This window comes from Opisthorchis viverrini (genome assembly GCF_000715545.1).
Source record: "Opisthorchis viverrini unplaced genomic scaffold opera_v5_86, whole genome shotgun sequence".
NCBI lineage: Eukaryota > Metazoa > Platyhelminthes > Trematoda > Opisthorchiida > Opisthorchiidae > Opisthorchis > Opisthorchis viverrini.
The window spans coordinates 826225-851236 of NW_008751742.1; the positions used below are offsets into that span (position 1 = coordinate 826225).

General features: G+C 41.8%; 1 protein-coding gene across 1 annotated transcript in view; it reads left to right on the top strand.

Moving 5' to 3' along the window:
• Positions 1-9798: 9798 nt before the first annotated feature.
• The window catches only part of T265_04907 (hypothetical protein), a gene marked incomplete at both ends in the record, with an annotated part of 146454 nt that continues 131240 nt past the window's right edge, over positions 9799-25012 (top strand). The window contains 2 exons of the mRNA XM_009169767.1: positions 9799-9885; positions 20068-20133. Of these exons, the coding sequence (XP_009168031.1) occupies positions 9799-9885; positions 20068-20133 (153 nt within the window). The remainder of the gene's footprint in view (positions 9886-20067; positions 20134-25012) is intronic.

Here is a 25012-nt window from a genome sequence, read left to right on the forward strand (position 1 = left end):
ACAACCATATGTGTTCCCAAATCTTCGTATAAAGTTGCATCCAGTTTTCTTGTGTATGATAAAAAACCCAGGTGCGTTTCTAATGAACAACAGGTGTTTCTGGGCACATGTGTTACGATTCGCAGCACAACTTTATTGAACTGCTTTAGGGAACTCTACGAAACTGCTTTGACTTAGTTAACCGAATAAGCAATACAACAAATGTAAAGTGAATTTGTTTCCCCTGGTTAACAAAACCGTCTCAGCTGGCTAGTACACTCACAGGATGCAAAAAACCGCTAGATTCTTGACACATAGGATCTACAGTACAACCATTGGCGTAACGCATGCTACTCGGCTGGATTCAGTTGAGCCTTTTGTCAAAGCCAAATTCAGGTGCTAACGAGACAGCGCAAACTATCACTTGTCCTGTTGTATTTTCAAATAGCATCCCCGTTAAGGTAGTCGCCCCCCTTATGTAACTCCAACGAAGGAAGATGCTTTCCAAGTTAACAACAAGCGATAATGCAAATTTTATGCAGAAATTCATTTAAGATCATGGAGAAACACTCCTTTACAACATCATATACATCGTTGACCCAGCTGAAGTAGTCATTGCGACCAAGCACGTAAGCGGTGGCTCCTGAGAGTTCCATCGTCTTGCTAACTAGAACAGTTATATAGTTTTATAGCTTTGCTTGTCCGCGAGTGATATGAGGCTTCTGGGGGCAAATAACGGGCGGATTCTTGGACTGAGTTTTGTGTATAGTCACGGGTATGATACACGGGGGTTGCCACTACGACGATGCACTCTTTGGGGACCTTCCGGTGCATATGGGGTCTGTGTCTTCCCCATTTATTTAAGGAAAATATTACCAAATCACTAGATGTCGGTATTTGGTGTGTTTGTTTCATCCGTAATCAGTATTGACGAACATGACAATCGATCTGATTTCCACATTTTTTAGCACTTCAGCTGCCGCAAGTTGTAGATAAATTCCTATATCGTCAACCCATTTGATCACTAATGAAAAGTGACATCGCGGAATTTCAGGTTGCTTAACGCAAATGCAGACGTGCAAACAATACTGGACGAAAATAAGTTTGGTTCAGTTCCACACTGACGAACTAGCGACTACACATGTTGACGGTCAAATATCAACTGTTAACGGCACGCCTTTTCAGTCGATTAGAATTAATGCATTCCGTTTCGGTGTAAACCGCTCAATAAGAAACGTGTCATATCACGGATTTTCACCGCCACGATGTCCGCGCATGTCTGCTAAATAAGCAGGTTGTGATAAAAGATCGATTACTTAAGTAACACTATTCGACAGAACTCACACTCTTACTCCGAGATAAGGCATAGTCATTATAAAACGGGCCTTAAGGTTATACACCAGAACTTTGAAAATATTCTTAATACATCACGAAAAGGAATGCTCGCAAAAATAATCAGGGATTTTCCCCGAGTGTAGAAAATCTGTTTGACCTCCAATGGTTTCGGAAGGAAGCGCTTTTGTCCGCATCCACTTAGCTTCCATCCGACTACTCCCTGACGGTGGCATAGGGCGTATGGGTGTATGATCCTTTATTCGCTCTGTGACTTAACCAAATCGTTCACAAAAACGGACAATGCCAATGATAGATTCAAGAAAATGTTCGACGAAATTGGAGCTATCGCTTCCCATTAATATTGAGTGTGATGGCCGTTTTATTAAGGCATGCCTTTGATCACCACGTACCCGAATTTTTAATGGGGTCAGCCGTTACAGAAATTAATTTGAGTCGGTAACTTCGGTCGCAAGGGCTAAGAGCCTGTAATCGCATTCCTTTCTCTGCTAAATTTCACAAATTCTCCCATACACGGAGTCTTTGACTGGGAAAAGACGCCTACTTATTGAATGATTTTCTCCAAAAAAATTGCCGGTTGAACTACCTCATTCAGGGCATGATATGATTCACCGCCGCCCGAGCTCATGTGTTAACAAATAGCGACTTTCAGAGAGAGAGGGAGAGAAAAAAGGAGAGAGTGGGAAAAAGGGTTGCTTGGAAAATGCTGACTTCGGTCAAGTGAAAATACTACTAATTTTGGACCAGAGGATCAATGAATTTTCCGAAAACATGGTTATATCTGTAGCATTCTGTTTGAAAGAGCCAAAAGACTGATTCACGTAAAGTCCACACTGATGAAGTGCACATCCACACCAAAGAGGATTGATGTGTCTTATCAATCACAATAGCTGAGTGTCCTTTACTGCAATGTTTTTATCCCTGCGGGGCATTCGGATACAAAAGAAACATGGCAGCGAACATGACACACGGGGGAACAGCTCATCACCTAGCGCGGTGACTAGGAGAACATGGCCTTTAGCGATGATAACGAATACAATATTTCAGCTACAATGGACGCTATTTCTCAGCGACAACTTTGAAAAGCTGCATCGAACGTGACGAATGATCTGGATTTTGCTAGGAGATCTTGCCCAAACCAAAGCGGTCAAAAACGACAGCAGCATACATCAGTACCAGCTTATCAGCTTTGATTTATCCGGCCTACTCGGTAAATGACATGGTGATATACTAATTTATCATCACTTCATATTTTGTATCTTTGGCAGTATTACTGGAAATATGAGAATCTTTGGCGAGTTCCAATCCGGACCTCAACCCCCTGGAGGATATTTGGAACGTTAAATTAAAGGTTTATGGTTAGGTCTATGGCTTAATTCACCAGATCCGAAAAATTAAGTGTTCAAAGATGTGGGAGTTCTGTAGATCGAGAAAAGTTAAACTGGTTCTTCTCACTGTGATGCCAAGTTTGCGCACTAGCGCCTTGCTAATAATTTGGGGTGACCAAGTCAGGAGAAAGTTGGACTATTCAGGATAAAGTGTATGGACTGGATAGAATGTTGCCAATTCAACTACGACCATGTTATGTCTAATGGCATGTGACTTGCAGTAAAAGGCAAACTTATTAACACATAACTCAAGAAATATCCAACACCTACTTCATCAAATAAGTAATTTGTCTCAAGCAGTTCAAGGTCTTTATTTTCGCAAATCAGTAGCGGAACCTTACTAAAACAACAGTAATCCAATAGATGGTTACAGTATATGGTTTTCTTTGTGCAATATTACTCAAAATTAGCTCAAAGCAGGTGAGCAAAACTCATCATCAACCTTCAGCATTGATATGCCGCTCCTCCGCTGATAAAATGCTCTCTGTCCTTTTGATAATTGTTTTCTATAAAACGTTTTGTGGTTGAGTTCAGTTTCTTCTGTTTTGTTAGAAGCCCACTAACCATTCATTCAGTGATGGATGCATTCATTCACTAGCACGCTGGAGAGTACTGGAATCTCTGATGGCCATACATGAACAAAATATTTGTAATGAGAAACAAAGCTGTTGAATGTAGTTGACTACCGGCAAAGTCAACAACAAGATGGAGAAGCTTTGGTCCTTGAGCACAATAAACCCAGAAACATGTAACTAGGGCTATAGAGTTTTTATTTATCTATACACAGTTTTGGCTATCTAACAGACTTTCCTTATAGGACATTTATTTTCATATTCGTATAACGGTTCCATTCAGTTGTAAGAGCAAGTCAAAGAAGACAAACACTCCTTCAATGCATAAGTCACAGCATAATTCAGATCACAAATTGACGAGCATCGGTGCTATCGCGATTTCCTTTCTGGTCAGTACAGAACTAAAAGCAAGCGATCTATACAAGTAAAACAAAGTTGAAGTGAAGCCTGCAGGCTAAGGGTGTAAATGCTGTTTTCGTAACGATCGATTGGCCTGAGTGGCCAGTGGTCACGTGAGCAGACCAAGGAAGACGCAGTTTGTTTACGAGTGTTTTATAAGTACGTAGCCTAAGGTTAAGTGAGTGAATAGCGAATGCCTTAGCTGTGTTCAGACATAGATTTTGAGTGGATCTGGATGTTTAAATGGGTGCTTCATATAGTCGTAGAAAAGCAGTATTAGAATTAGTCATATGAACCGTATCAGCTGAGTTATCGACCTCTGCGCCAGTTAGTGACCCCCATGATCCTGCTATTGGTCAGAATGTGTTGTGCTCCGTTATTCTCCTGCGCAACTTCGGTTTCGTTGGCCGCTGCACGACTGTTGCACAATTGCAGATGAAGGAGTAGATTACCATGCTTTGAGCGTGAATAAGCTGGTTGGCTTTGAAAAGCAGAGGCAAAATAGTATGAGATTTTGCCTGATTTTCATTGACCGATCGAGAAAACGTTGGGAACTTCACGCACCTAATACGGGAAACCTTGAGTACTGTTACCGAAGCTTTTTCAGTTATCTCGGATTGTTATCTCTATAGCATCGTCAGATTCCTAGGGTGATTTGAAGTTCTGAAACTGCAGTTTGCACACGGCGCCTGATGTGGGTCACAACTGCATGCATCGTGTATGAAATTTCCTGTCCAGAAATGCATAAACCTGTCATTTACTGGGTGCGTTCTTTAAGGTAGCCACCACAAGTAATTAAGGTCATGCCTACTTGCCGCAGACCTTGTTGATATTCCTTTTGCTGTTTCCTTCTTGCGCATACTGACTGTGAAGATGAAATACTGCGTAGTATTTCTGACCTCATGTGTGTGATATTGCAGAACTCACCGTTGATATGCATTGTGGAACAATAATTGACTGAGTCGCTCTGTAATTTTTTAACAACAGATAAGGACTGCATGTAAGGATGCACCTAAACTGAGTATGAGTCAGCTGTGGTTTGAAGAGCTTCTATCGGAAGGGACAATTATCACTCCGTGCAAGCAGTCCGATTCCTTAAGTGCACTGTTTCCCGGTAATTTCAAAATATCACCAGAATCGGGTACTTCATCCTTTTGTTAACTGTTTATAACCGGTCGCCTGGGGAACCCTCCGTGCTTGGTGTGTGTTTCGACTAGATTTCCGACAATTTTATTCGAAAATGTTGGAGAGATTCTTTCCACAGAGTGTTTAGCTCCGTAGAGGGATAAATACTGGTGCCTGTAACTGCAACAATACGTTGTATACACTAACCCTTGACAGGGCTTTCCAAAATTGTCTCCACAGTTGAGTACGCTTTGGACTTTGTGGGAAGTCGGTGGTCTGTACATAAAACGATACGTCTCAATACAACAACAATATTTCTAGATTAAGTTAGGTGATTAGTTGTGTCACTAAAAAGGTGGATACTTTTGGTTTATTGGTAGCGGAAGAACCTGGCTGGATCAACTACAAACAACCAATTTCTATGGACAGGCTTGTTGTAAAGAAGTTCTGTTGTGCTATTGATTACCTGCAATTGGGCAAATATCAGTTATGACTTATAAAACTGAATTATTTGTAGTCATACGACATGGTAAGTGTGACCCCCCGTGAAAAAAACAGACTTTCTCAAAGAACTGTCCCCTCGAAATTAGTTAAGAACTAAAGTCTGGGAAGATGTGAATCTCATTCTACGGTTTTTTGTTGGACATTCACGAGTTTTACACAAGGCTTGAGTAATTTTTTAAGTCTAAAGAATGAACGCACGTACAATAGACTTAATTAGACAGCACGCATGTCGACTGTTCTTTGGCATTGCTGACTGAATTGCTACCTATGAACGATAAGCTACTGATCACATTCTTTGGGTATGTCCTGCTGCATCGCATGGCTGTCGAATCACTGTTAACGTATATTCTTTTCTTTTCCTTTCACTTCGTTCCGTTTAGTTCACTCCAATTTAATTCATTTCGTTTTAGCTGAGTTCAGTTTACAAGCTACAAAACATGTACCAAAGGTTCGTTTGTCTTATCTGCTACAGTTTCTGTCACCGAAAAGCGAGAGGACAGCAGGAACCTGGGTAGCTACGCGTTAAAAACAATAGCTTTGATTCAGGAGCGCCACTAACTGTTTGATTGTACCATGTTTACTGGTGTTATTATCCATTGGCGAGCCGAGCCTTTGGGTTCTCATCTGGGGAGGCGGCAGTTATTGTCCCGACAGAGTTTACCATTTGGTATTGTCATGCTTGATTGCTAGGTCATACACTCTACATTGGCAGCAGTGGATAGAATGCGTTCATCCGGAGAATCCGTTTAGAAATCGGGAATGTACGAGTAAGGAGTGCATGTTGTGTATGTAGGTCTGTGTGGAGTTTGTCACCAGTTCTTTCAAAGGCACAATCTTGGCAAGTAAATCCACCTTAAAAAGCATTGAGAAACCGGAGTCAAGAAGTGTGTCCCAAAGCTGAAGCGAGTGCAGGTATTTCATTTAGACGAGACGAGTCAGAAGGAAAAAATCCATCAAAACTCAAAGGGTTCTAGATAATGTGTATACGTGTAAATAAACAATCTAAGAAGAAGGGCATTTCTGCCAGGAGAAGCCACCGTGCTAATAAATATCATGCTCTTATCATCAAGATAGGTCAAGTAGGTGCTGGTAGTCCATACCGTGCTATGGTTTACCTGTGCTTTGTCGGATAAGTACATCTGTCCATATTTTTACTTCCATATTTCTAACGCCTTTTTCAGGAGTTTCGATACCGGACATTCCGTATGATACTCCAAAGGAACTTTGATTGGCTTATTATTTTCGATTAGACTGAAATATAGGATCAGCTGTTTTGAAGTTGATCGGTATTGTCCTTCATACCGTCTTCAAAAACCGCTGACTAGTATTAGAAAGCCGAAATTTGTGTAACGAACGTAGATAAAAACAAAACAGGAAACTTTTTGACAGAGCGCGTCATGCTACGTACATGCAGCACAATAATTTCGGTACAAATTTGGCACGCACTAAAATGAATAACAATGGTTTACTCCAACCATTATACTTTTGGTAAACTTGGGCGCACAATATAGGCTGAAATGCTTCAAAAGTACCGGTGTTTGATGGCTTTCTGAGAAATATTAACTGGCGCCATGCAAGATGATATGTTCATATTGCCGTGCTAGTTCGCAGTGAAACGTTGAAGTGGATGGAAGAAGAAGATGGTTTGTGGAGAAATTAAACTAATCAGTTTGTGATAAAATTGGACGCGCTATAATGTCTGGACTGTGATAGTTCTTCCTATTTGTGTAGTGTTTTGCACCACGGTCACCTTTTGTAATGTTGCCCTTTGTAAAGGATATTCAACGTAGCTAGACAGAACACAATCCTTAGACCACTTTTGAGCAGTGACCTACAAACCTTACCGTGTGTTTCCTGAAATCAGTCACCCACGTATATAAATACACTGTCCTTCATACTGACAGCTGTTGTTCAGCATTTGGAGTTTTTTCGCGGTTGCGTAACTCCAGAGCACCGGCAGCGTGAAGCTTTACTGGTTTTTAAGCCTGTTGGAGCCCTATTGATGCCTCTGATTCGGGTTGGCGGCCTGCTGTTTTCGTTTTCCCTTTTCATTAGTTTTTTGCAGCTAGCTTTCCAGATCAGACACCACCATTTGGATTGTGGACGGTATGGATCAGATGAAATCCAAGACTGATCTCGGCAAGGATATCAGACCCTCTGCAGAGTAGGCCAGTGAACATCGCTACCTTGCTATTTCAAACAGGAGCTGCTGAAAAGGCCATCAGGACAAACTGCTCTGGAACGCCAGTTTACTTATGCATTTGGCATTATGCTAGAAGAGCCAACAACACATGTATTCGGGTTGTCAGTCCATTTTATTTGTGGCATCTGTTGGCAGACGACTCTCTGCCATCATCCGATGCTGAATCAGTGGTAGTTTTACTGGTGTATGCAAACAAGGACAGTTAAGATGTAGCTTTCAGCTTAAACGATCATGCCTGCTGTTTATTTGGCACACACGATATTCCTTTCACAGAAAGACCTCGAGGTCGTTTGAGGCCAGTCAAAAGCACGGTCTCTCGAGGTCAGCTGCTACAATCTCCCTCTTCAGACTGGGAACCTGGGGATGGAATAATAGCTCACACATTCCTATCTTGCAGGTAAATCTGAAGCAGTCATGCTTCCTCCTGAGATCGTTAACATTTGGCTCATGGAGCGCCTAACCACTTGTGAATCAAGGTGATAACCAGGCCGATAGTCCTTCAAGGCGCCTTGTTTGCAGTGTAACTGAGGAGCTGCAAAGGGATTTCGTGGCCCTCAGCAAAACACAGCTAGCTTACCAAGGAAGTATTTGTGAAGCTAATTGTGGTTGCAAATACTGATCTGCCGGCTACTCGACAAGAAGAACACAGGACCACTCTGTCGGTGAGGCCGTATCCAACCGCATCAAGAACATGTTCGACCCAGAACCCCGTTGCATCAATTTACGTGTTGCTTCACCGCGCCCGAAATTGACAAGTCAAGATGACGTGTCCGTCATAGATGCAGTTACACGCTTCAATGTTAGACTGAAATTCTACACCAGACAACTCCGTTGACACCATACTTCGGTCAGCTCCAATCGAACTCCGATCAACCGTTGATAGAAAACTTTATTGGAAATGTTGACCAATGTCGTTTTATCTCTAAAAAGGCGTTCTCAGATGTCATATTATGGGAAATTTAAACATCAACGGGAGCCGACATCTGAGAATAGCCGTTTTCTTGTTCGCTGAACTGGGCAATTTGATTGGAAACATTTCACCACCCGGTTGTGCTAATCGATAACTTATCGGTACGCACCACTAAGCTACCCAACAACGCACTGATGATATCACCTCGATTGGTAATGAAACCTTTGCAATCAAACTGCTCAGTTGGTAATGAACCTTTGCAATCAAACTGCTCAGCTCAGCGAACAAGCCAACAACCTCCTACGCTACCTGAGCTATCAATAGTTTCCTCTATGGAAAACATTTGAGGATTTGTGTTATTCACGGTGTTACTATGATCAGCAGAAATTCGGCCTCGGGGGGTAACACATAGTCGCATAGAGATCCTCCACACCCCCTACTCTTATTCATTCAATTTCGGAACAGTTGACAGGCGTGCATCACACGCGTGATTCGAACAGCAGCAGTAGCAGTAGTCTGAACAAAGCGTAAAATCCGGCCACACTGAGCCAACAACATCGGGAACGCATAAAAAACCAGAGCACCTGCCGATTCTGTTGCTGATCCAAAAATCGGTGTTATTAAATAGCAGCTCAAGGTTCGATCATCGCAGGGAAGCAAAATTCACCTCTGGAAGCGCCGAGCAGACTATTAGACAAACAGCGGAACCGACCATCGTCTACCGGGCTGCAGTGGCTAGACTCTTTCGAAGGGAGACGAAACAAGCCCTGGTCGTTCCTGCAGGAATCAACGAGGTGCGGCAGGCAAATTTGCAGTTGTGGAACAACCAATCAGCTAGAGAAGACAACTTGCAGCCGAACTGCTCAAGTACGGTGGTCGACCCTGAAAAATGCACTTTCTTAACTGAGCAGGAAGATGAATTCCCACCAGAATTGGAGAATGCTCTAGTGGTGTCATTCCAAAATGAAAAAAAGAAACAAACAACCCTAATAGGTTTCTTTTATTGCTATTATTCAGCCGCCTAACAGCTGAAATGACGGACACACATCCAAGAAGAACGATGTAGGTTTCTTGCTGGTCGCGGTACAATGGAATGATATTTGTTGCGCAACCGATTGAAGAAGGGTACCGTGAAAATAGTCAGCCGCATTGTGGACAGTTCTCGCGACTGCTGTTGCGGAGTTTGGTCTGAGAAACGATGCGAATAGAACCTTCATTCTTCACTACCATGCACCAACATCACTTCTGTATTAAGGCTGACAGACTCTTTTAAGTTACCGCACGATCTCGAAAGTACTTGACCTACTGTCAAATTTAAGCTGAAAATTTGTTTCAAAGGCCATTGTGGCCTGTAGCAAACCGTGAATGGAGACCAAAGTGCAGGACTCTGGTGCCATCGGGCGATGGAACGCGAGCGATAAAATTGATGCCCATGGACTGGCACAATATTCAGTGTGTGAACAGTTCCACCACATTTCCTTAGGTGGATACTTTGTGTTCACTGGACTGAACAAGAGTCGGATCTTTAGATAGACGTATTCCAATGGTATGGAGGTCATGATCAAGTCCACCTATCTATGGTAGCTAGCAGATGTTTGCCAAATCGATGGGAACAGTAGTACGAAGCAACTTCTATACGGTTAGACCAGTACGTAAAAACTGAATACTGACATAAAAAGCCCTAATACTTTGGTCGGAAGTATAAAAGCTGGTGACACGGATCTTGCGAATTGGGGAGCCGAAAAGCAAAAGGGAAAATTTAACTGAGCCTCAATTTCTAGTCGGATAAGTGGAGAGTGCAAGACACAAGAAGATCAAGTGAACGGCTCGACTTGGGAACTGAAGGCATGTTTTGATGGTTGAAATGTATTTATGGGCTAAAAAGGGACACGGTAATCGATCAACGAAAGGTCAGCGAAAAAAAAACAAGTTTTCCGGAACTACCTTAGCCTTCTGGTGTTATCAAACAGTCATGACTGCAACAATACTGCAGGGGATGTTTCATAACTATTGCCGTGTGGACGCGTTGAGTGATTTGGTATTCTGAGTCACTAATGGTGCTAGAGGTGACTCAACGACCATCATCGCGTGAACCAAGGTGAACAGACTTATGGCTAACTATAGAACGCTATGCGAATCTATTCTGGGATCGTCCTATTAGCAACACAGCCTCCAGTCTATCCGAGACAGACACATATGGAATGGAATACCAGTAGATTGGTGACCTAATAACCTGAATAGTTAGGAGCGTTAAGTATGCTATGTTTGCTGATTTTTTGTGAGCATCTTTGCATAGACCAAGCCGAATACTGTCTAATCCTAACTGGCCATATGTGTGCGTCTAAGGTGCAAGCATACTTCCTGTTGAAAGTGAGGGACAGATCCAGCCTAGCATCATTTATAGCCAACGCCGATTAAAAGAAACTTCATGGATCTGTAATGCTTTGTACGCACTTAAATTGTCATTTATTCGTGACCTTCGTCTTTTTGACACTTGACCAGAAATAGTCCCTGTAGACAAACTTGTGGATAGAGCAAGCTTTAGGCTCAATAAATATTAGAAATACCTAATTTCGAAGAATTCTAAACATATTTTTAAATTAAGTCTCGTTTTAGGGTTGGAAATGTCTTACATTGATTTGTCTGCGGAGAAAAAGAAGTGTGACTTTCATACATGGGCATACCTAATGGAAAGGAGGGGACACAACTGTATAACTCCAATTTAGCACTTTCTGTGGCCGATGCCTGAACACAGCTACTAATGATTCTGGTCATCCTTAAGTAGCGGTCATGCGATATTCCTTATTTTCGTCTCATAGAGTTATCAACACTTAACACTAGCATTTTGATAATTTGGCGAACATCACCACTTTCCTAAATCTGTGTTTTACACACGCTGACGAAATAGACAATTCCGGAGTTTGTTTCTGATCTTCAGTTTAGAAATCCAGTGGATTCGTGGCTGACGACCACACCACAATCGTTTTGGTTCTATCATCGGCTGGACGGGAGCAGCACTGGAAATCCACGGGAATAAGGGGTTGATTCTAAGGATCAGTTCGAATCTGTGCATAGATCATAGTTTTGAGGTTTTTAATAATTCTTTGCGTGGAAAAAGTTTAGGCAGTATTCCTCACATTTTTAAAGAGATATACAAATGGAGGTTGTAGAGCACTTGGTACTTGATGCTGTGGGCCCATAAAATTCTGGATTTTTGTTGACGTGGTAATCAGCAACAGCATTCGGTTCATACCATAGCCCAGTATGAAAGAAATGTTTTATAAAGTCAGTGCAAGTAACACAAATCTGCATGTGCTTTTGAAGGTTTATAAAGTCACGTGTGAAGTTTAGGGTGCATGGTCCCAAAGAACGTGCAGTAGCCATGAGAGTAGCAGTGAAAACATTACTCCAGTATGCGGACAATCTGATTCCAGACGTAACTGAGGTAGAATTAGAAGCCTGAAGCAAAACGAATAAGGATTCAGTGAGTTGCCCAGAAAAAACCATTGTTTTCAGTAAGTTGAGCAACTGTAAACAAACTTTCCACGCGGATTCGGGACGATCCTGGCAGTTGTGGGAGAAAAAACATCCAGAGAATCACTTCACACAGTGACTTTACCTGGCTGTTCAAAACAGACAGTGGGGTCTATAGTTAGTCTGAACTTTTATTATTTTGCCTTGTGTACCCTACTGGAATTGGTAAATTTGACCTCTTTCAAGTGCTGATTATCGGGAGCACATTTTTGTCTCCAACACAACTTTCCATCTCCCATTTCATTGGCTCGAGGTTTTTATATCCAAGGCGGCGTACATGTGGGGCAAACAGCTATAAACACCATTAACTAATTTCGGAAGAAAGGCAAGTAGGTAAATGTTTTTTCGGTAATGTTTCTGCAAGTCTCACAGCTGAGAAGGATTGGGGAAGAGACCAACAAGGTAACTAAGATGCAAAAACAGGCAAATAGCGGATGTTATTATGGGAAGGTTTCGAAGTTTCAACAGATGCCGCTTTGTGCAAGTGAGGTTAACGTGTAGTAAGTGGAAATAACCAGTACAGCACATCTCAAGAAAGACAGGTCAAACAATAGCGTGAAGTACTCACCTACCTATCTTTCAGTCCCATGATCCACATTACGTGGATGTTTTGACTGAAACCCGTGATGTTTTTATTTCTGTGCAGATTACTCATAATTTAGCTTTAGGCCGTAAACTGGTCAGTTTATCAAGCAGTAGGTCACCGAGTTAGTTTTACGAAAGCGACGTCCCTGTCTGCGTCGTAGATGCTATGTTTAGTTGGTGTGCACATTAATCCGGTCACGTAAGGCCTCATGTATCAGAGTATATGACTGTATGGTATCTAATCGTTACCAGTGCGGAAATGAAGAAGCGTTTGCCCTCTGTTCCGTAAACTTACTCTTCTCCTTCTAAACAAGTGCTACACGTAGCACAAGTTTCTGGCAAAAAAGTAAACATTTGGTGCCACTTTCTACCTATTTGTCACCTTGTGGCTCTAGAGCACTGCAGCGGATAGATGACAAGAAAAATAAAAGGCACTGCAGAATGATAAGAATGAATTTTTGCTTTTAAACCGAATGTAATGTCAAAGAAAGCAATTTTTGAACAAGAATTTTATTTAGTGAGTTGCTTGTATTGACGAGGGACTTTTACAGTCGGCATTTGTATCCTACTGTCATTAGGGAAATCACTGTCGGAAGAATAGTTGATCTATCGCTTGAAACCTGTTTTACTTTGTTGGGCCCACCTGACAGAAGAGATTTATTGGATGCAATGAGGTAGTTACAGGTAAATTGACCATAGACGTCTGAAACATTTATAAATTTTCTGGTTTATGTGATATTTAGGTCAGTTGTACTTCCACTGGTATCAAGCCAGTTTGCTGAAAAAGGAGCATGAATTTCTATCGCACCAAGAGGAAACTGAACAACCGGCCAACTGTCAAAGGTACTTTTCGAGGGCCAGCAAGCCGTGTCACGCAACCACCTAGTCGCTAGCATCCCATGGGACAAGTCAGAGACTTGAGCTGTTTCCGCAACCATTTTAAACTACTTATTCAAGGATAAAGTAGTACGATATTGAAACGTGTACGGCCGTGTCAATAAAAATTTAGGTTATGTTGCGTCAGCCAAAAGTACGCTTCAGCTCTGGAGCCGAAGGCTCTGGTTCAGGACTCCAGTTGTTCTGCAAAATAGAGCTAGGTACCCTGGGGCTATCGCAGTCCACGTCCAGCCTTCAACGTAGCAATTCTTAGACAAGTCATCCCTATGTGTACTCTAGCTACCTTAACGATTCTGAAGCTCACCTACAGGATCTGAGTGTAGTAGTTGAGCTTATGGCACCCTATTTACCTAGACGATGTCGACTACGATTTGGTCGATCCTGTATCTGCTGCCGCAGACTGGGCGTTCTTCACTGAATAGATGAAATAAGCGACTGTGTGCTTTCCGACTTTTCACCCGTCAAAGTACTGGAAACTGTTTGTCACATCCGTTTATGTGCCAGCTAATCCTTGTTTTGATTCATTGGGAGAATACTTCCATCAGGAAACGAGCATCCCCTTGTCCACCACGAAGCTCTCGCATATAGTCACAACTAAAAAGATTTTACTACACATGTAGAATATCTCATTTCATCAGAAACATACCTTTGTGGTACGTTTAGTCTAGACGCAAAGCGCAGTGATAATGTTTAACGACCTTAGCGAATTTATGCCAGCCGACAAAACGGCTGAGTTTAAACTAATTTGGATCAGTTGCGCTGCGTACCGTCTCTCCACTGGCGAGTACCCTTGCACTCAAATTAATCATATCGCCATCAGCCATCAGTGGCATTGTTCGGTCTTTGATGCTAATCATTTCGGAATCACAGGTTGATTCAGGTCAGATCCTTGTTCGGTGTACCTTTTCGTTATAATTTCTCGATAAACTAAAGAAACGAGCTCCCCGCTCATAGGAGAAAAGTCTTCGTAAACCACAGCGAAATACCCTAACACTCACAATCCCGTTAATTACAAGTAGCCTGTTCGATGGATAATAACAGTATCTATACGTGACACCTGGTATTCTGTCTTAACGCTTACACGGAATTGAGTAAAATTCAGACCGGCCACTACGATTTCTTGATGAAGAGCTCTTTGTCTCTTCGGATTTAGATGAAATTTCAATCGATGATAAGTCATAAAAAGGCCTAGTTATAGCCTGCTTGGGGATAGAGGGGCGTAGTGGAACCAGTTTTTCTAGTGGGGCTGGGAATGCACGGATGCTATTGCAATTATCCTCCGTGGGTCACTCAAGGTTGGTTCGGAAACCAGCTACATAGTAAAGGCTAGCCTCTAGATGGTTGGGGGAATAATTTCAGTAATAGTTTAGATGACGTTCTGTACTTGAGTCCAGCATTAGAATAGCTTATTTCTATTCGTGGCCTGTGGTCCCACCAGTTTCTGAAGTACTACCATGTCTTTAAGGATTGACACCATCAAAATGCTGGATCAGACGAGCTTTATTAGGAGGTGTAGGACAATCATTTGTTCCTTATTAGCTGAGTTGTTCACATGTACTTTGAAACTCAAATGTGTCCTACAAAATTGGGACTAGCCGTCAGATGTATCCATGCTCAAAAAAGTATCCAAATCGAATGTTTCCGCTATTAAAGTACAAGTCGCATTGGGGTACGTTTTTCGTAGCACAACTAATGACTCTCATTTCATTTTTGCGCCTATCTGCGACACGTGGGACCCAAGTCTGATTGCGTGAAGTAGGATTTTGACGCCGAATGTGATGTATGTAGTGTCTTTGCACTACGTGAACTGTTTGAGCAGCGTTACAAGAATGACCAGCCAACAGTATCGGTCTCCCTCAATTTTAGAGGATCCTCCAACCCTATGGATAGATTGAATGCTCCAAATATACTTAGCCAAGGGAGGCGGTGCCTTAAACGCTCGAAGACATCCATCCATTACTGAGGTCGGTTTGGAATGAGTAATGGGTTTTTCAAAGGCTTTTTCACAAAACAGTTGTATGAGTCATGATTGCGAGTATCGAATCTAAATCGATGTGCAACATAAGGCATTTGATCACTGGTATCTCCGCAGCATAGCAAGATTTAGTTAGCTGCAGCGAGTGAAGTGATGAAAAGTAGGGTAATTAGTAGAGAACCAGCATAGTCAGAGAAGTAGTGTACTACTCATAAGGTGGCTGAAAATTTGTCGACAGCCCACGACCGGTTTCGCCCTTTTTGGGGCTCATCAGGTAGGCGCAGTCCCCGGGTTTCCGTCAACCTTATGTTCTACTTGGAACTGAATTGCACGAAATTCGCGAATATACGCTCAGTTACAAACTAATTTGGTTTTTCGAGAAACTCGCCTAAAATCTAGCTGAATCTGTCGTCTGTGATCTGACGGAAACCCGTGGACTGGCCTACCTGATGAGCCCCAAAAGGCGCGAAACCGGTCGTGGGCTGTCGATGGATCTTCAGCAACCTTATGAGTAGCACATTACAAAGATATACATGTATAGCGATATCTGGAATATCGTAGCGACTGAAAAATGAGGCGGCCATTCAGTTGCCTGAAAACATCGCAAACGTGAGATTCAGCTGGGCTCCAGGTGAATCTCTCGAAAAACCAAATTCGTTTGCAAATGAGTGTGTATTCGCTAAGTCAGAGAAGCAGATTAAACGTAACACGCCAAAGGCTGCTGAAAAGTGTATTACGCGGACCAGCTATCGCCAGCCTAAAAGAGAGGTGTTTTCCATTCCAACTGTGCTTACAAGAGGTCTACTGGGGACAGGTTATGACATGTCGACTTGAAATGAAAACGTCTACAGTTGAACTAGGCTACTTGAGACTATCTCACCCTCCCGAATGAGGCTCACGTGGTCCCGCTTGCAAATGATCAGAATATCTGCAGGGTGTGGCGCAGAACCGTTTCTAGAATCACGCATACTGGCATTTCGTAGCCAGACTGCCTAGCTAGGATTCATCTGTCGTTGTGCGCTTAGCTTATGTTTTCTGAAGTTCAAAAGGAACGTTGGGGTAACCCCTCTAATGACACCTTAATTTGAGTTGATGCACAGGTGGGTTTTTTATTGCTTTCCAAAGGCGTAATACCTCATAATTGATCGTCTTCTCTTAGCAGGTATGAATTTGCAACAAGTCCTTATTCAACCTCTATTAACGCTCTATTACCTCATTTTTGTATGGTAGTTAGACGCCAGTATGTGTTCATGGTGTGCTGCTGTCAATGATGATGTTTATGGTGGGGGTTTTGACGATTGCATTGATGCTTGCGCTCGGGTGCGGTTTAAGCACATCACATTCTATTTGTTTCGCTATTGTCGTTTTATACACCATTCTTTATACCTATACTTCGACTTCGCAATTATTTTCAGAGGTTATTCGAATGATGGTACACTAAGTAGCTGTTTCTCCCTAGTTGAGAAACAGCTTTTGAAAGCATCAAAGCGCTTTATTTCTAATCACGGAAGCTCAGGTGTACTTTTCGTTGATGTACAACAATACTATTGGTGTTGCTGTCCACAGGTGTCACCGCAGTGGGCAACCTCGGGTTTTCCTAATTTTTCTGTCAAACTTCCGTTTCACGGAGCATTTTTTCCACGATACTACACGCATGTCACAATCCACTATTCTATTCACACCCCTCTGGCAACTGAATTAACCAGTCTTTTCAGCAGTCGTTGTAAAGAGGTTTTGCTACCGTCGGGGATTACGGTGACCTTCGTACTGGTTTAACACGAACGCGGCTTATGCATGGGCCCTCATTTATGTAATTTATCAATTCCTCTGGACTATATGTACTTCAGTTCACATAATGAAACAGTATACTGACAAAACATGCGTTAAATATCCTAAATTACTTATTTTTACTTAACTCTGCTTAGCTTAATGATTCTGTTTTAAAACTGACGAAATTATTACTAAATGAGCGACGTTCTTTGCTAACGACTTATAATGCTAACGCGCCTCTGCCACACCACTGACAAGGGACACGAGTATTTGCACACACTTTCGAAGGTGATAATTCGAAACGCGGATTACTTGAGACGTTTCTTAAAAAATAAACTTTATGATTGATCCCAGGTTGCCACCGAAATTTACCGGGATTTTCTATAGGGAATACGAGGCTATTTTAATAGGCATCTAGTTGGCGATTATCCGAAAGCTCGCCCACAATTTACTTATTTGAAAAACGGAATTTCATGTAACTGAGAAGGTAATTTACCCGTGAACCCTAAATCCGAATAAAAATTTGCCTACTGGATGGTCAGATAAGCTGAGGAATAATATCAGTCACAATGTAACGATCACAACAAAACCAGTGTTTACTGGCAGGTGTAATTTACTGAATATAAACGCACTAAGCCTGTAATTAAAGTGACGTGACGCAAAACATTCCTTCCCATTCATCTTTGAAAAAATCGCTGGTTTGGACTCTTTCTGAGCTTAAACAACTATTGTAACGTTTGTTTTTTAACAAGTCAACCTGGTGGACGAGTTAACTTACTCCTTATAACGGCGAACTGAGTAGGAGAAAGGCTTTGACGTCAATACGGCGCTATTTTGGGGATCGCAAAACTCACCTCATTGTGAGGGATCCCGTCACTATCTTCCGGGTACGCTGGCAAAAATAATGCTTTCTGGATTGACAGATTGCTTGATATTTTAAACAATTTGTTGACCTGCTATATTGTTACATGCTTAGTCCGTGTTGTAGAATAGAAAAGGAGGAAGTTTTTGATGTTTTTGTGAAAAAGTGCGCCTTGTCTATGGAGAGAGATACAAAGCGCGAACTGAGAGTTAGTCCTCAAACTCTGTCCTTTGTTTGTAGGACCACACAGGAAGTTTAAGATCTCACCAATTTACTAAGTTCTATTTGGAGCAGTTCGATACTCATGACATGAATCGAAAGACTGGCGAAAATAGAATTAAGGCATTTAGTTCCGAGCAGTGGTGGGACTACAGCTGAGCGCGCGAAAAAAGCTAGCGAAATGGAAGGAGTTGCAGTAAAATTACAATCACAACGAAGAGTTGTTTTGTTCCATTTCTATGCACACAGTGAAGTAAGAATAGTTGGAAGATGTAACGCAACTCACTAGCGGATTAAGCGCAAAGTAAGACCAAAGCTATCGATCAGTTTAATTTGTATATCTGTTGATGAGCAGGTCGGTCTTCTCAATCCAGAACGGGTACAACTATCAATTTCTAATCTTGCCTATATAGCTTGCTTACAACAACTGCATCAGTTGCATTATTTCGCAGTCTTTGGCTTATTCACACTTAAATGCCGTTGTTAAGACAGGCTTCACACAAACTGAGCACTTTCTATTCGTTTCAGTATGAAAAGTACGGGAGTAGTTATGAAAGAGAAAACTATTCTGGATTATTTATTCGTCAAATAATCCTTGTGAGAATTCTTTGATATACTTATAGGAATCATTTGTATGGTGAGAATCAAGCACTATTACGTGTTGCCTTTGTGAGAGAATTAGATGAATTTTGTGAATCTCAGCTGCGTGAGACTATCCGTCTTTACAGTAAGCGTGATCGGGGGCCTGTATCGTTGAAAGTTCTCGTCTTTGGGAGCCAATGAATTATGCGTTAGAATAAGTGACTGGTTACAAAATGTACTGCCCGACGATGAATCCAGCTGCTCTTATCTACTTACCGGCTAAACAGAACAAAGCTTAGTTTTGCACTGCTGTCCCAGAAAGAATGAAATATTCCCCCCTATCACTAATAAATTTGAAAATAGTTGGAAATAATTCCTGTGCGAAAAATCCCTACCAGGTAAACACACCCTACTTGCTGTCCGGAGCAAAGTTAATTAAAATGTTTGTACATTTGCCATTCCGTTAAATGAAAACTTATTTGTGTAGTCGATTAATCAAATAATTGTCCAACGCCTCATTATTGGTTGCTTGTTCGGCTAATGTGAAAAAGTGGTCAGGCTCTGGTGTTAACCGAATTACACGATACTGTTCAGTGTCGTGTGACTCCTAGCTAAATTCCAAACGGCGCCCATTAGTTTGAGTAGGTCAGAGCAATATCTCCAAAAACGTTCACCACCTCGCTCAGCATGAAACGAGTCGTGCTGCAAACAGGATACATAGCTCAGTCAGTAAATGAATTCCCCCGGACTCTTTCATCTTATTGCATACGTATTTCGGAAGAATTGATCCATATAAAATGGAATGAAAATGCTTGGTTTTCCAAACCGTGAAACTTCTTGGGAGCGACTAACCAGAAATACATACCGGCCATTAAAACTCTCGGTCGTACGTCCGAAGAGCGAAGCCTGTGATTCTATTCTACATTATGAGGGAGAATATGACGTATTCTTGGCTTGAGCTGTGAATAATTGACCCGGTGAAGACGACTGAATTAGACGGAATAAATCAGTCCAAATATCAAAGGCTTTTGGTCAATATAAAGGATTGGTTAAGTTTTTCACACATACAGTCACTTTATTATTTGAGTGCGTACATGCCAGTACCTGATTAAGTCAATTTTAAATAAGGAACTCGGACCGAAACATCCGGATGCGGGGGGATACCTCAGGGGAAAAAGTCCTCAAAAATTTCTTCATCCTACCTATCAAGCGTCAGTCTGACCCCGGAAAGATTGTCAATATTCCGTATGATCAATTGTTTACTCAACGTATTAAGGTACGTCCATTTTATTGCTCTCATGGTAAATGGCATCCTTTAACCAGTTTACAACACGTTTTGTCGTTCCAAGAGCGTAATGAGTGTGGTTTCTTCAGCTATCCTCCATTTGTCATTCGAATGTTAGTCTGGGTAGAATCCATGGCAGAAACCAAGAATAGTTAAGTTAATCAGCATGAATGACAAATGTCCGTCATATTTGCATTCGAACGTTAAGATTATTGATAGGTCATTATCTGTGTAGTAACGGTATTTTCCTCAGCTTAGTTCTAGGTCCGAGCCTCCCAAGCTAGCGTTCACGTCAAAACAACCACTAAAAGGTGCACTGGTCTATTATTGCCCAAAACGAAGTCAAGAACTGTTGTACAGCGCTTCGTATATATAGCGTAAGCGGTTATAACTTTCTGGAAGTTCTGACGCGTTCTGGATGCGGCATTGGCAACCGGCATTTGGCCATTACTGGGTCACGATCGGTTGTTGGGTCCAGATTGCTGACCAGTCAGATCTCGCCTTGATGCCGGACCGGCAAGTGTCTCGGATTCTCAGCCAATCTCGTGCGGGTCAGGCTTACCGGCCGTAGCAGCGCCTAAAGACGTGCGGTAAAGCGGGATCCGTGTGGAATTCTGCCTAACAATCTGCGTGGCTGTTTCACGACTAATTTTCAGGTAAATTACTTTTATTGGCATGTAAATGGGTTCTGGGTAGCTTTTCACTAGAACGAATTTCTCAAAGAAAGAAATTACTTCCTTAATGTCCATAATACCTTGCGCTCACCTAGATGTGACAGAATTAAGACTGCCTATGTGGAAACCCGAGTACGGATGAGCAGTTTTGTCCCAAATAATTGCGATCAAAGTTATGAAAACTACAATAGTAAGCCAGCTACTTCCGTTTGGTTTCTTTATGTCGCTATCCTGGCTGCACACACAGTTGGGCCACTCGAGACATGCAAGTTGACCTAGTAGGTGCTGGTGATTACCACCAAGATAAGACATTTTCGACATAGCAGTCACATTACAACTGGACTAAGGTTTAGCAAAAACATGTCATATGAGGGCGACCGTTTTCATAGGCTCCTTAATTTTAATGGATGCATAGACGCTAGCTTTTTAGACGTTAAAAAATTACGCCAGACTAGGATCGATCTTGGTGATTGTCAGGCCATAAAATGATCAAGAAAGGGAAATCTCATGCTCTCACAGAGATATGGGAATGAGTGCAGACTCTGGTAGAGTTAATCTCAGAGGCGGAAAGTTAGGTGTTTGAAGTGGGGTGGTGCGATAAGCTCACGGTGGAATAAAAATGGTTTGCTTTGTGGCAACAAAGACATTGTACTGAGGATAGATAAAATAACCTATTATTTGTAGTGAATATATCAGGAAACAACTAAAGTTATAGCCCTATAAGTTTGACATTACCTGAAAAGTTTCCATAAGTTTTCTTGGAGTGACACCAATATGGGGTCACCGGCAATCGTTCTAGTAACGGGCTCCCACAGAAGACGCTGGCTTGTTGTTCGTACAGAAAAATACATTGCGATTCTGGATTCTGGAAGTGTTATCTGCATTATAAAGGACCAGTAGTTCGTTAATCTGCCGAAATAACCCCCCACTAGGTTGCCTTCAAGAAGATGAAATAACTGTCTGCTAATTTTAGTCGGTACAACATGATCTATGCCTTAACTGTCCCGTTTCCAGAAACCGATAGCTGGAGAAACAGTTATTTTCTCAAATTAATATAATTCGTTCAAACTGGAACACATTCTGGTCAAATGAGTTGCCAGAATAATCTTCTAGTCCGTCCGTTTATGCCGATTCCTCTGATACCGCAGATTTTAGATTGCAATCAGACTGATGCGAAAACTAGACTGCGCTTGCTGGTGTGTTCAACATTTTTTAGGTCAGTATGCATGTTCGTTCAGTAATAACAGAAAACTAAACAGCTTCAATATGGTTTCCTCCTAGACAGGGCAACAACGTGTGTAGATCAACTTGGTGTTAACGAGCGACCTGAATAAACCGCCCTCAAATCTCTCTTGGATAACCTTCTCTTGTTGAACGTTGCATGGAAGCTATCCCATGTTCCGTCTAGAACATTGTCCAACATGGCGAATGACGTTCTTTCGTGTCGCACTCCTCACAGTATTATATAAACTCTTCGGCGACCCACTAACGCTTCCTATTTGTAAANCCAACCCATTTTTACTCGAATACCAGATTGTGCATAAGTAGAGTTAAGCAATAATTTGGTGCACTTTAATCGAAGGACCCAGCTAAATGCCGGCTGAATCGCTCGATTTTGCCAAAATTTAGAGTGCTGTCGGTTCATCGGTTTGTTTTATGACACGTTCAAAAGTGAAGAAAGGTTTAGTTAATGCTACCAGAAGAGGAGAAAACTACGGATAGTGACTGCTACAAAAAATGTAGACCCCAATCTTCTTTGTTTTCACTGATAATGACGTAAACTGATACACACATTAGATGCGCTCATGCAACAGTCAGATAGACGAGCATAGTTGCACATTCGCTGTTAGTGATTTTTGCAGCACCATGAAGGTATATTAGCCATTTTGGGACAGGTTGAATATCGCTTTTTGCTGATGAAATCTTTGAAGAAAAGCACCACGCCTGCAAACTCTCCGTTTATAGCGCAGCTGTTCTAAGTACAAACTGACGAAATCCGCATATGACTATTGTTTCTTATGTACTAACAGTCTCCATCGTTACACTACTTCGGAAACCAGGTGTGAATTTATTATATTTTATCTGCTCAAGACTGCATTCAATTATTCATTTGAAATCTCTGTATCATTCATTTTTTCAAATCGGTTTACCTGAACAAATCGCTGAATGATTGTTTCGTTCATTGAAACGGATGGAGCGGAAACGGAAGGTTTTGTTATTCAACCCTTCAACAACACTGCATCTACTCACTGGGGGAACGACGGCACCCCGTTTTATGACAGAGAAGAAGGTGATGACTTGATAATGAAGGGCTGAATAACCAGAAGACTTGTGGTGGAATCAACTGCCAGACAGCGGACAATGCGTAGGCTGATACTTTTTGACCACATTGTGTGAGGTTTCGATCCCTGACTGAATAGGATATGAACTCACCTGCTGTAAAAGTAGCGATACGGAATATCAAACTAGTTCCATATTTTATTTTCACTGTTCAAAATTGAGAATAGCCCGGGGAAATATTTATCTCTGTTGAAAACATTCAAGGTTTATCGGTGAGTCGACTATGAAGGTTTTCGTTCCTGAAAAAGGGCTTTTCAGTAGTCAGAACCGTCGTTTCTGACGACATAGGCCTTTCCAGCAGACTTTTGTGTCCAGTGAGCACGCACAGACTACTCGGACCGTAGATTTGTTGTCGTAAACAGGTCGTTTGGAAACCACTTTTAAGGGGGAGATTTTCTTCTGAGGACTGACAGGGGAATGTAATGTTGAAACTTCTTGGTCAGTGTGCTCATCTTTAGCTCACCTGATTTGGATGGTGAGCAAATGACGTTTTATCTCTGGAACAAATTTAGATTACTATTATTTTTTTGCAGAAGCAGGCCAGCAATGCCGTGGGAAGGCGACACTTGGACGACAAGTTTTTTATCTCACATAAAAACAAAAAAATACAATGATGGTCATTTTGGTCTCGGATACATGCAGTCTGGGAATGAGTAGTATGTTGGAACTCCGGGTCGAAACTTAAGCTTTGCTTATGAGTAAGCCCATAACCCACCAAAATATGCACACGACTCACCATAGTGAATTTTCCAGTTTACCTATACTACATGGATTTTGAAGCGGTCTAAAATGTCTTAGTAGGCGGAACTCATAATGACTACTTTTTTACGGCTGCCGCTTTCTATTATCAAATATTTATTAAAATTTAGAAGACAAGTAGGATGACGGGGAGGATAATGCTCCATTATGATATGCACTTTACTACGCACTAAGCTATTGAAAATAAACAATGTCAATACACAGCGTGTGAGTGCGTTTGACAGTGTCCGTCAAAGAATTAAACAAAAAAAGTAAGCCAGAGGGAGATCGTTTCCCCTTGGGAAGTTTTTGTTTAGTATGCAGCAGAACGATATCAATACATTGTTCATTTCTTTGCGATTCGGGGGGTTGAAACTGTAGAAACGTTGGCTTTTGTTTGCGAGAATTAATGGCTCTTATTCAAATTGTGAATGTATTACGTTCCGTTCGTAAACGACAGTGCCGCGCCGGATTGCACGCTTCGGTGGGCAAAAATATTAACGGACAATCGATTGGTAATCAACTTCAGTTTTGTATATGGTATGTAGACAGTTTGTACAACAATGACTTCGAACAGTACTAGCTTAGCACGCTAGCACGAAAGGATTGCTTGGAAGAGAGCATGTCGGGGACGCTGTCTAATACACTTTTAACACACTATACTAGTCATTATTTCAGCCTATTTTCCGTGCTATCTTGTCGATACCAGCCTCTCAGGAGATGCATTGCTGTCGGCGTAAAATCTAAAAGGTCATCTAACTTAGATGCATAATAAATGTCAATATTTATCAACCATACTGACAAGAGTGCATTTTTGTTAAGCGCTGAAGGTCATCACGAAGGTAAAACACCAAGCTATATGTTGACTAATACTAGTACTATTTTCAGCAAGCAAATAATCTAACTTCTTCCGAGATTTTAATATCAAATGGAGAAAAAGTGAAGTGACGCGGAGTCCAAAAATCTGTGTAAGAAAAAAATGAGTGAGTTATTAGAAGATTTACTTTGTGGGTATTGCCTTTCGGAAAACGGTAGGTGGTACGATTGAAAGTGTGAGAAGAGGTGCCAAAGAATGTGTAAGGAGAACGTGTTCCAAAACAGCTCGATGGAATAAGTGT